The following is a 13,773-nucleotide window of genomic DNA, read 5'->3' as shown; positions in this document are numbered from 1 at the left end:
TAATAGATTGTCCTAGCAACAGCTTGTGGTAGTACGTTATTCATAGAGAAAACCTTATAATTAGCTTATAAAACAATAACATTTTGATTTCTCACCATAATAATACGTCTCTTCGCAGATGATAATCAAAGGCCAAAATGACTCGCAGATTTTGAAGTGTAATTAGTGGAAAAAGTTAAAAGTTTTTTTAACTTTTTCTACTGATTGAAAATTACTACTATTAATTTTGACTTCTGAATGCTCACATTAAAATTAAAGAATCAAACTTCTACGCTAATTGAAACCACTAATTTCGAGGTTCTGAAGGCTATTAAAAATTTGCGACTAATGTCATTCATTTTGACCTTTAATTATTATCATTCATCAAGATAAATTATGGCTAAGAAAAAAAATTGAGCGTTTTATAACCTAATTATTAGGCTTTCTCTATGGATACTACTGATACAACTGACTACCGCAAGCTGTTGCTAGGATTTTATATTAGTTTTAATAATTGTATTTCTTAGACACTATGAATATTGTGAATTGTCATAAACTCTTAAGTATAAAGTATAATTGAAACCACTAATTTATTTCATTAATTTCGAGGTTCTGAGTGCAGCTTTAGTTCTCTGATTTAAGTATTATTTGTAAACAGCTGTTTGTATTTACAGCCAAATATAATTTGCTGGCTACATAGCAACTGCTTAATTTAAAGAATTTGTAAAAAAAATAAAAAAAACTCTTCAGAAAATAAGTATATAATTATAACAGTTGAAAGCAAATTGTAGTCCATTCTTTGGACAACAATTTGCTTATAGTTCGTTACACCGGATATAAAGTGACCAATATGTTATGTTGGTATGCTTAACTACATATATTATACACACACCGGAAAAATCTAGGGATATCATTTTATTAAAGTTAAAAATAAATGTTTTGAATAAACAACCACATATTTGTAGGCCGATTCTTTCTACTTCGATTGAAATGAAGTAGTCACACTAGTTATTTCTAAATTTGGGATATTTGCAGAAGTGTTTGTACATTTTTTGTCAAATGTATAAAAAACACCTAGCATCAATTGTTCGAATTTAACCTGTACTGGCTATGTTTTTATGATAACTGGCCAGAATTCATTCAAATAACTCTGTTTAGTATTAAACGACATTATGGAGCGTAGAGATCTTAACAGAAACGGAATGCTAAGGGCCATGGGATGCTCGAATCTGGAATGCGCCAAATCGACGTAGCTAGAGCATTAAATACAACGCAAAGTGTAATATCGCGATTAAGTGCACGCTACCGTGAAAGTGGTGATGTTGCTGAAAGGCACACAGGGTGACATCGCATTACTACCCCTCAGCAAGATCATTTTTCACAATTAAATACCCGACGCCGACCGACTCTTACAGCACCAGCGCTTAGTTTAATTCTCCAGGAAACACATAATGTAATCGTTAGTCCTGACACTGTTCGCAATAGATCAACAGAGGTCAACTTAAGAAGCAGACGCCCCTGGAGAGCTCAACCCTTAACGAGAGGAAATCGAGAGGTACGATATTTGTGGGCTCAAGATCATGTTCAGTGGTCGAATGAACAATGGGCCAATGTTCTCTTCACGGATGAGTCACGCTTTGGAATTCATCCGGATTCGAGAAGGCTTAGGGTATGGAGAGAACCGGCAAATCTTATTCGGTTGGATCATGTTCAGAAAGTGCACCCTTATCAAGGTGGAACAGTTATGGTCTGGGGAGGAGTCCAGTTAGGCCGAAAAACCGATCTCGTTTTTCCTGAAAGGTTTCTAACAGGAATCACATATCGTGATTTAATTCTTGAGCCTGTCGTGTTACCATATGCCAATGATTTTGGGAGAAACTTCAGTCTCATGCATGAGAATGCACGGCCTCAGACAGCCAGAGTGGTAGGTGAGTTTATCAATGCTCATCAATTAAACATCTTACCCTGGCCGGCACAATCTCCTGACCTCAACCCCACCGAGCACGTATGGGACGCGGTCCAAAGAAGAATTTTGAGAATGGGTATGCCTCGTGAAACTCGTAGGGATCTGGTTCGGGCCGCGAATGTAGCGTGGCAGGCTGCCTCAAGAAGAGATCGACAACCTGATCAGGAGCATGGAGAGACGATGTAGGGCTGTAATGAACTGTAGAGGGGGTCATACCCTTTATTAAGTAAAAATGGTTTTATCTTTTTTTTTAATTCACAGTTTAGAATAAAAAAAAAATGTGTGTATTTTTTTGAGTCCAATAAAAATCAAGGTAAATTTGAAAAATTCGGTAAATTTCGCATTTTTATTTCCAATACGTCATGTAAACTATTTGTGTATTTTAATTTTATTATATCAGAAATGCAAATAATAAAATTACTGACGATGGCTGGATAAAATTGTAATATCCCTAGACTTTTCCGGTGTGTGTATAATACAAGGTATTGAACCACTAAGAAATTTAGAATAGTATGTGTAACAATATTCCTTAAATGTTTAACAAATTTTGTTGGTTTAGGTTAAAAATACTGACTAACAAATAGCTTAAGACTGTCAAATTTCGGTAGAAGTTTTCAATCAATTGAATTTTGAGGTTTTAATTGCCATTTTAATTTATATGATTAATTTTTTCGTAGAAACAACAGCAGCTTTTAATTCCGTCCAATGCCACAGCTACAGAAATGAACTCAATCCAAAACATTGACAGTTTACTGAACAACACTGTGGCCCCAAATGTGTCGTTACAGCGATCTAATAGCGTACCAGAGTCTCAACTGTCTCCAAACTATAACGCACAGTTACAGAATTCAAATTCGGTAAATAAACGATTAGTTTTAAAATATGAGGTAAAAATTTAATTATACAAAGTAGCTTAGAATATTCTTTGGGTGCTGAAAAAAGCTAGACACATACAGAAAGAGCAAATCTGTTTTAGTCAAAAACGTCGTTTTTTTTCTTTTATAAAATATGTTTTGAAGAAAAACAAAATGTTTTATCAAATATCAATCAAATATACACGGCAGCAGATACTGAACGGGTCTAGTGCAGCCTGACTCTGAGCTCAGGGCCTTAAACTGTCTTAACGCTCGCGACTTGTGTGCGTTAGCCTATTTAATTTCATTGAACCATCAAATAAAAACACATTTTTTCCATAGCAACTGTTAAAATTGCCTTATATTTATCAAAAATAGTTGATAAAATAATACTTTAACCGCAAGGGTAGATTAAATGATACTTTAACAGCGAGGATAGGTTAAAAACTTTATTTCTTCTCGCACGTTTTTTAATTGCTTCCATTTTTGAAAATGTTTGCATTCCTTTTCATAAGTTATTCGAGATTTAAAGGGAAGTAGTTTGGATATGGCGTTTGTCGCCTCAGCCTGAATATTTGTTGGTAATTTACTTATTTCGTGTTGAGCCATTTCTGGCCCCAATTCAATCAGCAATCGACACGAAAGAGAATTAAAAAATATTGACTCAAAACTAACAACTAAAGAGACAGCTTTATTTATTTGTCAAATTACATCGAAAGCAAGGCCAACCCAGCACAATATTTTTTCGACTCGTAATAAATTCCTTGAAATAATAATTTCTGAATATTTTTTAAAACGTAACTCGCTATGGAAAAAAATATTGTTTAAAAAAAAAATAACTATTATTGAAAACGTTTAGTAGACTAAAACTGTTTTTGCTTTTCCTGTGTGCATACAGGCTTACTTAAACTAAAATAAAAGTAAATTCAAATTTAATGATCTCTTGATGACGCTGACAACGTTGATTTCATTTAATATGTCATTTCTTTTTGTAGCTTTCTCAAGCAAACCAAAGAGGCGTTCCTCAACAACCTCAACAGCAACCACCTTATTCACCTCATTCACAGTTACCCTCTCCTCTGAATCAGCAGAGTTTTCAGCCGCAAACCACCGTGGGCAATTATAACCAGCAAGCTGCCAGGCTTTCGCCTCAATCGCAGTACAGCGCCCAATTGTCGCCAAGACAGGGCTATCCTCAGGGTAATGGTGCGGGATCGGCCAACTGGTCCCAGCAACGGATCAGCGTTCAGCAAAATCCTATGTTAAATGCTCAATTAATGGTAAGTATGGGGATATTTTTTTATAGCCTGTACCTACAGCCTTCGTTCAACTTATGTCATCTCTATTTATTTGATATCAGTTCTAAGATATGTCAGGGATGTGAATACTATCGATTTTAAATCGATTTTTAATGTTGATCATTATCAGTATGATTTTTTGTTAAATACCTTAATACTGCTATTAAATGAGATTATATTTTTATTATAAGTGGCTATCAGCCTGTTCCACTGTGACTCTTTCGGATCTATTGAGGTCCTTTTCTGATCTCTAGGTTACATTCTCCAGTACTATCCTTTTCAGAAATCTGACAACTTGGAAACTGAACCCACTCTATAGCTCTTTGTCAATGACTAATTATTGCCTATTAAAAAGAACCGCACATTTGCCCGGCTGTCGCATTGACATAAAATGTGCTATCGTTTTTTCTTCAGATTGGCATAATCTGCACATGGCTTCGTCCATCAATTCCATCAGCTTATCTCTGCCTGTCTCTGCCCTTGTTATCATCGTTGTTTTATCTTTCATCTATTAAAGTAGTGTTTCTCTTTCATCTCTTAATCTAACTGTCCTCTGCACTATTTTTCTCTACTTCTTTGATTTTCTCCACCATTCTCAGATTTGTTGGCCACCCACTATTTTGTGCCAAACTTGACTGCTTTTGCAGAGCCGCAGAAGTGTTCTGAGCCTACGAATGGCATTGATGAACCATATTTGGCTTTTTAACTTGCCTTTTCGTTACCCTTGTGACACTCGGGCCCCGGTATACCCAGGCTAACATAATATTGCTACATTTTCTCTAATGTATTTAGAGCACGCACTCAATCCCATACTAGTCTTGAATTGACATCAGTGTAACCAATTAGTGCCGCTTGGGCGTCTGAAGATGGCAACTGAACGGTGATTTCTTTTCTGACTTACTCATTATTTCTTCTACACTACAGTATATTGCTGTTATTTTCGCCCGAAAAATTTTCGACATTTTTGGATAGGCTTCCGGAGAAGGATATTCCTTGTTTCAACCCTACTATTCTGGCCCCTGACATTCTTGGGCCATCTGTATATCAGAGGTGGGATTCTGTAAGTTCTGTAGCAAGCAATTTCCTGTCTAGTCTATGCTGTTTGTATACAATTGATGAGTCACTAGACAGGAAATAAATATGTTTACAGAATCGGACCCCGGGTTGTTCAAAACAACCATAAAATTCAAACCTTAAGATTCAAATGACAGTTACAATTTATCACATTTTCAAGTGAAAGAGAGAATACGACAATATATGACGTACCGCTGACCGAAGGTTTGTAGAAACATTAACTATATTAGTTTTAGAGTAACCTCATGTTTCATTTATTCTATATTTTTTTAATTCATCAACCACATAACACTTACCCACTAAACACAGTGATCTAATAAAATACTTAAAATTTGTATAAATTATTTGTTATACAGAATTTTTCATATGACCAATTCATTAAAATGATCATATCATTCAAAAAGAATACAAATTATGCAGGTAAAGATATTTTGATGTCTACTTTCTTTTAGAATATTAGGCGGGTAGAGGTAAGAAGAAATTTCTTCGAATAAAAGTGGCCATCATAGGGGTACAATTAAGATGGCGCTGCTGTAGCAAAAGTTCTGCATTTGAAAGAAAGCTCCAAGGAATGTTAAAGCAGGAAATAATTAAAAAAATCTAATTAAAAAGATACAAAATTTGTTAAGGCGCGTGATGCCACTCTCTTTTGACTAACTTCACTTTGGTTATAACCAATAAGTTCAGATCGAACTCTTATTGGTTATTAGCGCTAACCTGGCCATTTCTTAGGTGGCCACTATTATCCCCTTTTAGGTGTGACCACTTTCGCCACTTTTTCGAACATATTTATAGTTTGCTATTACAGCTACAAATATACTTATTTTAAATAGAACAACTATTACTTTATAACTGTTTGATTCTTCTTAAAATTTTGTGTATAATTTTTAACCTTTTTTGGAATATTTTCAATTTTATATCAAAAATAATATTTACAGACCAAAAACAAATTATTCATTTTTAAAAACCGCTTTAGTATATTTATTTTTTTACTAATTGATTAAATATTATACAGAGTATTCATAAAAATGTATAATACTTACATTAAAAAAACTATAAAATGTTAGTAATGTTTGTAAAATAAGTGTAAAAACATAACAGCTGTGGTTTAGGTTTTGTTTTGATTGCAATTTTTTATTGGCAAAAAAACTTACTTTTTAATACGTCATTCATTTATCTTTCATCTATTAAAGTAGTTTTATCTTTCATCTCTTAATCTAACTGTCCTCTACACTCTTTCTCTGTACTTCTTTCTTTAGGGAAGTCTAACAGGCGGCCGCAATTTTCAGAGACCTCCCACTCAGTCGCAACAACAACAGAGGTCGCTGAATAGTCCGGGACTGCAGGCGCCGAGACATTCGCCATTCGCTGGTGATCAGTTTCCACCGCCAACTTCTCCAAACTCTACGTTCAACCAGACCCAATACTTGCAGAGACTGCAGAGGGCCAATAGCGTACCTACCACCAGTACGAATCAGATGACAGGTTGGTTGATAGATATAGTGTATTTCGGTTATCTCAGATAATTAGGTGTTTCTTAAGTAAATGAAATCGAAGAATCTCTCAAGAAAATTATCCAGTTTTCTCTTTGAAGTGACATGTTAATTTCGTTTTGTAATTAATAGCATTTTCTTCTGGTAGAACTACTATAAACACCAAATTTATTTTTCTTCACTGTATAAATATCTAATATTTTGAATTTTGATTTTTTTATAAAAATTGACATACATCATTGCAATGTGACATATGTCATTGCAATGACATTCCATGGTAATGTTCGTTGGAGTTGGCGTTACTATTCACGCTATTGAAATAGTTACGAGGGAAGCAATATAATATACGGCCTTTACTTATTTTGGAATTTATAATCTATAATAGTGGACTGGTATAAATTCATTGTCAAAAGCAGTTAGGAATTTGTGGTGCTACTAGATTGCATCTAAGCATTCTGCAAACATAATAAATAAATTTCATTAATGCCTATCGTTGTTTGTATAAATTATATAAATAATAAACATTTTGAATTAATTTTACCAAAGAAAATGCTGTTATTCTCGGGCACTATAGCTTATGGCTATGAACATAAAACATAATAGTTTTGTAAATTATGATTTTTATTAAATTTTTTAAATAATAAATTCGTTTAATTTCTGAAACACCTTAAAGTTAAATTTTAAAAACGTTTCAAATTTCTTTTGCCACCAATGAAATATACATATGGTTTATCGTTTCCTTATTTAACTATTGTACAGTGTACATTAGGTGGATTTGAATAACACTACGTTTAAAAAGATTTGAATTGTGTTAATCAATTTTGTCATTCAATAAAAACATCACAAACAAATCTTTTTAAAAGTTTTATTTATGTATATATTATAATTTTGAAGTAATCCTATAAGTATAAACTACAGTGGCTGGTTTAAAAAAAATTCTAATTTTTATTAGCATGGTTTTTAATTATCTGCTATAAGAGAAGTGTTTTGTAGAATTTTACTATTAGATTTAATGCAGTGGTTTACAATGATACTTTTTGGTGCATGTCATGCCTCTTTTTTACTTTTACTCTTGTACTTTCCTCAATGATAGGTTTATAAATCTATTTCTGCTGACCATAGAAACTTACTTATTTGACTTGAGCAAAGCATGGTATTGTTTATTTTCTTAGCATTATAAGTACAATATATAGTTACATATAATCAACAAAAAAACTTTAGTCGCGATTTTGATTATGTTGGATAAGGGCAAATTTTGGGATATGAGGGAGGTATATTTCTTTCATGGGGGAAAATACATTCTCTTAAATGATTAAAAACTATTAAAATTAATCTTAAAAACGGTTGTCTAAAACATTTTGCTCTAAATATATTATTTATAAAAAATTCTTAAATCAGCTTTTAGAATGAGTTATATCTTATTTGGAGATTTTAAAATATAAAGACAAAAATTGCAATACAATATTGTAGTTTTTATAAACATATTATCTACTAAGTCTTTTTTTTTTTCATTAGGTACCTAATATTTTTGGGCATCTATAACATAAATACTACTCTGTTTTTTTGTTGAACAAAAGATTTAAAGCTTTGGTTGGGTTTTTAGATTTGTAGTTTTAGATTTTGCATTAATTAGTTTCTTGATTATTGTATTTTCGAATTTTACATCAAGATTTTTTTTCTTATGTGACACATAATTTTCTATAATTACTTTGTAGTCCTGTTGTTTAATATAATTAAAATATATCTATTCAGAGTTCGTTAGGTTGTCTCTCAGTTTAAAAAAAACTTAATAATAATAAACTCTGTCATGAAAACCATATCTAATAGTGATGGAGTGTTATAGTGAGATTTCTAATTAATATTTTCTTAAATTATACTTGCACTTGATAGTGTATTTTTATCAATAAACAAGTAATTTTTTTAGAACGATTCTAAAAGTTGTTAAATTGATTTAAAAGTTATTAATATTTTAACAGTCGAAATAAAAAATTCGATTTTTTAAAAATGCTATTGAGTTTAAAATTCATTGTAACGCCAAAACTTCTCAGTAACTTTTTTGATTCTCTCCGTAGACAGAGGTAAACGCATATAAAATGTACCGTACATTCGAAAAAACGGCGTCAGAGGTGGCTTACAAAAAGGGGGAAGAAAGGAAATGTCATCTATCGTCGTTTCCAAACCAACTGGACCTTAGGTAGGAACTATTAGAATCAAGAAATAGCCATCTTATCCGAGAGTCATGCAGCCTTAAGAGCGGTCAACTTAGTAACCATCAATTCGGAGTTGGTCATAGAATATCTAGAGAAGCTGAACAAATTAGGCAAAGAAATAAAGTCCTCCTACTCTGGGTGCCGCCCACCAAGTAGTGCTGTGAGTGTACCAAGGAATGAGGGGTATTGAAAAAGCAAACGATCTAACTAGAAAAGGAGGGAGCCCCGAACCACTAACTGGACTCCTGCTTCCCAAGTGGAAAACAACTTAAAACAAAACTCGAGAACCTGGAATACTCCATTTGTAATCTGGAATGGGAATGCCCCGACCGTCTAAGATACTCAAGACTTATGACCGAGAAAAATCAAGGATTTTCCTTGATTTAATTAAGAACAATCTTTGTACTGTCAGGGAGTTTTTAACAAGACACTGTATCCTCAATGAACACCTCAGTAGATTAAAACTAAGAAACAAGGGTAAATTCAGATTCTGTAGGAAAATACAACCATTAGGAGATTACAACCATTTATCTCTACTTAACTGTAAAGTTTAACAGTTAAGTAAGGTTCTACTGATATCGCAGATGGAGAGCTAACCTTTGTAAAACCGTCTCAAATAATGGCTTTTGTCCAAGCCCTGAGACACTGTATGATGATTATTACTCACCATACTCAATAAAGGGGGTCACAATAGATCTATAAGGTCGCGGAGATTAACTTCCTCCCTCCGATACAATCTACAATCCAACTTGACGCCGTTTTTCTTCTATCATACGGTATTTATAATCTTGAAATCGCCTATGAAGGTAACACTTTAGATGTTGCCTGAAAATTAATCATTGACCTTCTCTATCTAAAAAATCTAAAAACAAAACAATCATGTCGTTATATTTTAGTTTTCTGTTTTGGTAAAGAAATGCCCAATTATTTCCTGTAAATGAACTCACTATAAATGTATCGGAATTATTTAAATTCAGTTTTATGAATATATATTTAAATTCACCTTATGATATTTGGCTGTCTATTACTATTAGATATGGTGACTCTCAAAGATTAACGTACCACGTCATTGAGGAAACTACAAAATGCAAGTACACACGGACTTCGTCTTCAAAGTATGATCGGCGAACCACTATCAACGCTCAGATTAACCAATAAAAAAACCATAACAAATCTTAACGGGTGATTGCGTGTTTTACAGGTGGGCTGGGTTCGCCCAGACCGTACCCGGGCAACCAGGCCCCTCCACACTACCCCTCCAACCCCTTACAATCCATCCCTCCCGCCCCCATGCTGTACCCGCAACAGGACGCGCCCTATAATTGCTACGAACAACCGCAAGGGGCGCTAGGCTATGAGCGCAGGGGCAGCGCTCCCCCGCACCTTCCGCCCGGTAAGTGAGACTTCGGAACCCTGCCCTATTGCCTTGGGAGGCTTAGGACTAGGGCGTATCCACTGGTGTCCCATTGGCAATCATTACTTTGCGTTTCCACAACAATCTGATCAGAAGCACTACTGTTTCTGTTTCAATATTGGACCACTAAAATTTGTAGGCTAAGAGATAATAGCTCACTTCGGGTTTTTGTTATTAACGACTCTGTACCGTCCTAGGTCTTTACCGCGCATGCGCATATGAATAAAACACTGGCTAAAAATCCGCGGCGCCGCGCCGGCGGTATTGTTAGTGTATACAAAAAATTCTGTCATCCGGCGGCATAGCATTTCCAGTGGCGGCTCGTGGTTATTATTGTAGGGAGGTCAATATATAAAAATATTGCGTCGATTTTTTTAAGACGCGACCAAATTTAATTGACTTCTTACAAGGTACTTGTACGTTTTGTTAAAGAAAAATAATGTAACCTACCCTTACATTTTTAAACAGGTGGTCTAGTGCCATTTCACTAAAAATCCGGTCAATATTGTTTACACAAATTTTCCACGGTAGGATTTAAAAGACACTTAAATAATAATGTCACACAAATATAAAGACATATATACACATACACATTTCTAAAAGTTTTATTTCACATTTTTTTATATTTTAAGTCAATTCTTTCTCTAAATGTTTTTCGAAATTTAAGCAATTGTTTTCTTTTAACCGCACGATTTTACAAACTATGTTGTCTAAAACCCCATATGTTGTCTGTTTGAAAATATCTATTCCAGAATCAGTCAACAAGAGTTCATCATTTATCCAGAACCAGAAAATTATGAATTATTACCTACACAAATTTCGCGCTGCATCTCAAACCAAACATTATACGCAATACGCGATAAACGATACAAAAACCTAGGTTGTTTTATAATTTGTCGTTGACGGGGGCATGCGCTTAATCTGGCAGACTAAAGCCGTTTAACGGCGGCATACTCTGTTTTAAATATCAAATTATTTCCATTTTTTTGGCTTGAGTTGAGCTGTCGTTGATAGTTGTAAAAATTTGTATATCCTTTAATTTTAAAATCAGTATCAGGTGAGCGTTAATCAAACAGAGAAAAACGAAAAAAGTGTGCAACCAAAGCAAACAAAAGACGCTTACAGCGTGTTTTGATTGCTCGAGCTATAGCTAGATTTGGGTTAATACCGAACCAGTCCAACGACCGACAAATCATTACTGTTTTGAGTCTCCCCATTCCGAGGAACTCATTTCGTAATGATAACATAACCTCAATTTTTGCATTTCGATTACGTGATAAAAAAGTATTGAAAAAAAAGGATCTCAAAATAAAATAGTTGCCATTATGACCCCCCTTCTACCTATAACGTATGAATATAAAATAAGTATTGACTCCTTCTTTAGTCTCTGTTTATTCGAATAATTAGTATTAATAACAGTAATTGTCATTTACATTTTTCGCGGCGTTTGTCGAAATAATGTATCTCCTCACTGGAGAGACTATCTATAGATAGTCTCTAATCTAGATAGTTTAATATTGTATGTAATTTTTTATTTAAAACTTAAATATTGATACTACTCCAAAATCAGTTACAAAAATAGGTGAAAAAACATGTGTTATTAGTCTTGAAAACGAGAAAGAGAAAAATGATATTATGGCTAATAAATCTAAATTAAGATATATGAGTGAAGATCGTATATTTATTAGTGAAGACATGACATTTAAAGAAAGGGAAAAGCACTTAGTATTTTTGTTTTATTAATAATAAAATCAATAAAAAGAAACAGGTTGTTTTGGAGACAAGTCATTTATGTTTCAGCATTTCACAATTTGCATTCATTGGCACTTTGCCGTGTGTCTAACTATCATTCAAAAAGTCCAATCATTAAAACTACTCATCCCTTGTTTAGAATTATGTATGTGTATGTTTCTATTAACCTTTGATAATCGATACATATCTTTTCTTCAGGATTTAAATGTACTTAGTAGAATGTTACTGATACCGTTGAACGTACCGTCATTTTTGTGATTGGACTAACTCATCTTTTTGTGATCATAGTTCATTATATGTGTTAAATAATCATTGGGGATATATTCCTATCCTATATCCTTTATTTTTTAAGCTTCCATTTCCCTTCAAGTGATATTCAGTGAAATTTAACCTTGCTTTCTCTGCACTATATAAATGATACGAGAATCATAGGTCATCTTTTCCACAGTTCTTATTTATATCGAATAAAATTAGAATAAAACTGAAAAAATATACTAGTGTATTGTTTTACTAGGAGTAAAAATGACACTTCTTGTGGAGAACCACAAAAATCAATTTAACTCTGTATAGTAGTATATATAGTAATAATAAAACAATTTCAGACGTTGCAAATTATATAAAAATATTTAAAAGTAATAACTTGTAAATAATTATATATAATTATAGATTTTATCTAGAAACTATGGTTAGGCTCATTGAATTTGACACTTTATGTCAGTTTAATAATATATTTTCATACTTTTGTGCTTAGGCGTAAATATGCTTCAATTTTATGCCTAGGCGTTTTTATATTGTCAATCGCGTCGCAAAAATTAATACTTTTGTGACGTTTGAAAAAAAAGATTATTTCGTTGCATTTTTTTGTATCATACAAAATCTAAACTAATTTTATTCTATCGTAACTCCCCTATCACATAAACTACACATTTCCGCACTTCCAAACATTTTGACACTCCATCCATGATGTGTAAATACACCTACATTCATCGCCATACGTGTAAATTTCGTGCTTATTTTATGTTACCCTTTATGTTGCTTACTAACTATAGGTATATTTTTATAACTGATTTCAAATAAATTATCAAATTGTTTGTGTCTTTATTTTCCTCTATCGTTATATCTGCCAACTAGATTCTAAAGAACTAAAGGCCAGTTCATACCATATTCATTTTAAAGCTTTCCTGAATACCAAAATAATGTTTACGCATCTACAGTAACTAATACAAATGGTATGAACTGTCCAGTAATTTAATTTATTTTATTTTATTTAAATAAATTAATGAATAATAAACCGTTTCAAAAATTTTACACAATTCGCTTCTAACATTTTATATATTGTTAAACTTTACTTTACGATGTATATAAAATGTAAATATGTTTAAAAATGTAGTGTAGTATTGCTTGAAATTAACAGTTCATTAGAGTATTTATAGTGTATCAAAATATGTATTGCTGCATGACTAATTCACTAAAGCTTTTATTAATAACATTAAGCATTTGTTTTTATATATCAATGGAACTTAAAATTGATTGAAATCTATTCTATAAAACTCATTAAATAAAGCATATTGTTCATTTGGAATAGTTTCTGCAAATATCTTTTTCAGTTATGGATAATAAAAGTTTACGTATCTAAATGTTAATTTTTTAGTACAGGGTTTGAAAAAAAAACAACGTCTTTTATATTTTCACACGAAACGTGTTTCCTATGGTTTAAAACTTGTTTAAACGCT

General features: G+C 32.9%; 1 protein-coding gene across 9 annotated transcripts in view; it reads left to right on the top strand.

Annotated features, from left to right (window-relative positions):
* Positions 1–13,773, top strand: part of LOC115889476 (nuclear receptor coactivator 2) — a 311,795-nt gene that overhangs the window by 288,041 nt on the left and 9,981 nt on the right. For 6 of the 9 annotated variants that reach the window (XM_030909480.1, XM_030909474.1, XM_030909478.1 and 3 more), the window contains 4 exons: positions 2,623–2,832; positions 3,795–4,079; positions 6,431–6,656; positions 10,076–10,267. In XM_030909480.1, the coding sequence (XP_030765340.1) occupies positions 2,623–2,832; positions 3,795–4,079; positions 6,431–6,656; positions 10,076–10,267 (913 nt within the window). The remainder of the gene's footprint in view (positions 1–2,622; positions 2,833–3,794; positions 4,080–6,430; positions 6,657–10,075; positions 10,268–13,773) is intronic. The other 3 variants (XM_030909476.1, XM_030909475.1, XM_030909482.1) reach the window with 3 other exon arrangements.

Source organism: Sitophilus oryzae, unplaced genomic scaffold (assembly GCF_002938485.1).
Source record: "Sitophilus oryzae breed Bouriz unplaced genomic scaffold, Soryzae_2.0 scaffold_815_pilon_pilon, whole genome shotgun sequence".
Lineage (NCBI taxonomy): Eukaryota > Metazoa > Arthropoda > Insecta > Coleoptera > Curculionidae > Sitophilus > Sitophilus oryzae.
Note: the sequence above shows the minus strand (reverse complement) of the source record. Positions and strands in the feature narration are given on the sequence as shown.